This window comes from Orycteropus afer, unplaced genomic scaffold (genome assembly GCF_000298275.1).
Source record: "Orycteropus afer afer isolate SDZICR_OR568_19922 unplaced genomic scaffold, OryAfe1.0 scaffold00188, whole genome shotgun sequence".
In the NCBI taxonomy this organism is placed as follows: Eukaryota; Metazoa; Chordata; class Mammalia; order Tubulidentata; family Orycteropodidae; genus Orycteropus; species Orycteropus afer.
In genome coordinates, this window is record NW_006921775.1 from 6496651 (window position 1) to 6500041 (window position 3391).

General features: G+C 36.2%; 1 protein-coding gene across 1 annotated transcript in view; it reads right to left on the reverse strand.

The window, feature by feature from the left end:
• Positions 1 to 640: 640 nt before the first annotated feature.
• Positions 641 to 3391, reverse strand: part of GK5 (glycerol kinase 5) — a 134610-nt gene continuing 131859 nt past the window's right edge. Inside the window, exon 16 of the mRNA XM_007947545.1 lies at positions 641 to 789. Coding sequence (XP_007945736.1) covers positions 641 to 789 — 149 coding nt within the window. The remainder of the gene's footprint in view (positions 790 to 3391) is intronic.

A 3391-nucleotide genomic window follows, 5' to 3' on the forward strand; every position in this document is an offset into this window, starting at 1 on the left:
TGCTCAGATGTAGTTGAACAGGGAAAATTTAAGGCAGTGTCTTTAAGCTCAATAAAGGAAAGCACTGACTAAGAGAGAGGGTTATATTGAGCTCATACTTGGATAGTGAACAATTATGGCTTTAAACATAAAATATTAATGTTTCAGAATTCTACATTTCTTCAGTTATTCTTTGTTTTCAGTTATAAAACATTCTAATAGCCTACTTAACTCTATAGAACTAACGGAAATACTTTTCACTAATTTTGGAACAAAATGTGAATGGTGCTTGATCCAGAACAGTTACTTGAGATACCAAACAATTGTGTTCACATGCACATCAACCTAAGTACAAAAAGGAGAAGGGAGGACCCATAACTGCCCAAATATGGTTAGAAATGGCTGATATCCTTTGGAATTTGCTCCAAAACAGAAGACGGTTTAGAGGTACTGCTGCCGTATCAGTCTTACTAAGATTTGGATTTCAAAAATAAACTTTTTGTTTATCTGCTTTTCAAAAAAGCAAGCCTTTTTCTCTCGGGTTGTGAAGCTCGTTTTAAATCTTCTCCGCTCAGTCATCAAAGTTGGTTATCCCTGAGCCCTGTCTCATCTGCACATCCCGTGAGTATGCCAGCTATGGGTCCTGCCATTTCACTTAGTGCTACATCTTGGAATACCAATGCATGGAGCGTTTCACTGCTTTCACCCAGTTTTCCATATTTATTTCATACTCTTGCCATTTCTTCTGTGGCTTGAAAATCATCTCACTTTCCCTCAGTTTCTTTAGTTCCTCCTTATCAGTCCAAAATCCTGTAGAGAAAAAAACAAACAATTATTCTCTAATTTTAAGGCAAATAATAAGTCTATTTAGTTTATTTACAACTCTGTGTGAACTGGTGCAAAGGTAAACAATTACTATTTTAAAGCATAATCCAAAGTATTTTGTGGCTACCATAAAAAAGACCAAGTTTTACTGGTCTGATAGAGCCTGGTGAGATCCCAAGACTATGGCCCCTAGTTACCCTTCAGGCCTGGAACTGAACTCACTCCCATGGCTTACAGCCAAACAACAGACTGGCACATAAGATACAGAAAGGCAGTATTTGCACAGGGAGATAGCTCAGGGGCAGGAATGGACAGGAAAGAAAGACACCGGAAAGAGGTAACTATAGGCAGGAAGTGGGAAGAGAGCTGTTGGGACTGCAGTGAATGTCATGAGACAAAATGCATATGAACTGCTATATGGAAACTGAATTTGCTCTGTAAACTTCCACCCAAATCACAATAAAATTATTATTTTTTTTTTTTCAAAGAAAAGAAATGAGTAAGCAACAACAACAAAAAATATTTTGTTGCTTTTGGATTTTGTAAGGTTGAACATCCCTGGGAATTAATAAACCAGGGTTATAAAATCTATTGGTTTCTAACTTTCAGCTTTCCTCCTGTGTGGCAGGGCACCTGATTCCTTTTCAAGCAGCCACACTGTGCCTCATTTAATTTCATGACTTGCCATTCAAATAATTAAAAAAAAAAATGTTAAGTAAGAAATACCATATTTTCTTTTTACACAAAGTAAATAAAAATAAATTAAGATTTTTCTCATACATTTTGACGTAAGTGATGGGCTATGCATAAGAGTTTCTTTTCAAACTATAGCACTTCATATAACTTATTTAAATTCTAAAGGTGTCCTGATGGTGCAATGGTTAAACACTCAGCAGCTAACAGAAAGGTTGGCAGTTCAAACCCACCCAGTAGCTCTGTGGGAGAAAGACTTGGCAATCTTCTCTCATAGTGTTCTTGTTGCTGTTGTTAGGTGCCATCGAGTCAGCTCTGACTCACAGCGACCCTATGTACAAAAGAACAAAGCACTAAACATTGTTTTCATTAGTGCTCTATAGTTTGATAAATCTAGTCAAAAAAAGAATTATATTCTTTAAATGCTTATTTCCTGAGTGTATTACTTTTATTTTTAAGGCATATATATATTAAACATCATTTTAATAAGTATGTCTACAACAGACCTTGATTTCTGGGGGAATTTCTAAAAGACAGAATGTGCAGAGGCTTCTGGTCTCAAATTTCTGAGAGAACCAATCTGAACAGATACCTCAGCTTTTCTGAGAAGGTAAAACTGTTCCTGATAGTTAAATATCTTCATTTTGAAAATAAATGTAGACGTAACAAAGTAAATAAAATTGCAAGCCATTATGGTATGTGTAGCAATCACGTGCATGTGCTTGTTATTTAAAGTATTTAAAATGTTTGAGAGAATCTGACATACTTAGTAATATAAGGTGAAAAGTATAGAAACATTTGATTAACTATATAAACAATATTAGAGTGCTTATGAGAACCTGATTTACTCTGATTATAAGTTTACTCTATTAAATTTTCAGGTGTTGTTTTAAATAAGTGAGAAGGTTTTCCTTGTTATGGTACTCAATTTGTTCTGTCAGGCATTAGAAATGATTAAAAGGAAGATCATAATATTAAGTTTATAAGAGTTGAGTGAAAGGTATTTAATTAACTACATTCACAAATGGGACTGATTATTTAATAAGTATTTATTTTTCAACTTGAATTAACCAAACATTAATCAATGAACAAATGAAAGTTATTAATTTTATTTATAATTACAAATAACTTTTTTTTTTTTATCATATTGTTGTTGTTGTTAGGTGCTGTGGAGTCGTCTCCAACTCATAGTGACCCTATGCACAGCAAAACAAAACACGACTTGATTCTTACTATACTAGAGCCCATCGCCACTGCCACCATGTCAATCCATCTTGTTGAGGGCCTTCCTCTCTTTCATCGACCCTCCCCCTTACCAAGCATGACATCCTTCTCCAGGGAATGGTCCTTTCTGAGAACATGACCAAAGTATGTGAGACGAAGTCTGGCCATTCTTGCCTCCAAGGAGCATTCTGGCTGCACATCCTCCAGGACAGACCTGTTAGTTCTTTAGCAGTCCACAGTACTTTCGGCATTCTTTGCCAACACCACAGCTCAAAAGCAACAACTCTTCTTTGTTCCTCCTTATTCACTGTGCAGCTCTCACATGCATATGAGGTGACTGAAAATACCATGGCTTGTGTCAGGTGTACCTTAGTCCTCAAGGAGACATCACTGCTCTTCAGCACTTGAAAAAGGTCACCTGAAGCCAATTTGCCCAGTGCTATACATCATCTGACATCCTGACTGCTGCTTCCATTGGCATCAATGGTAGAACCAAGCAATGTAAAGTCTTTGCAATTTCAATCTTTTCTCCATTTACTGTAATGCTGCTTAAAGGTCCAGTTGTGAGGATTTTTGTTTTCTTTACATTGAGATGTAATCCATACTGCAGACTGTATTCTTCAATCTTCATCAGTAAGTGCTTCAAGTCATCCTCACCTTCAGCAAGCAA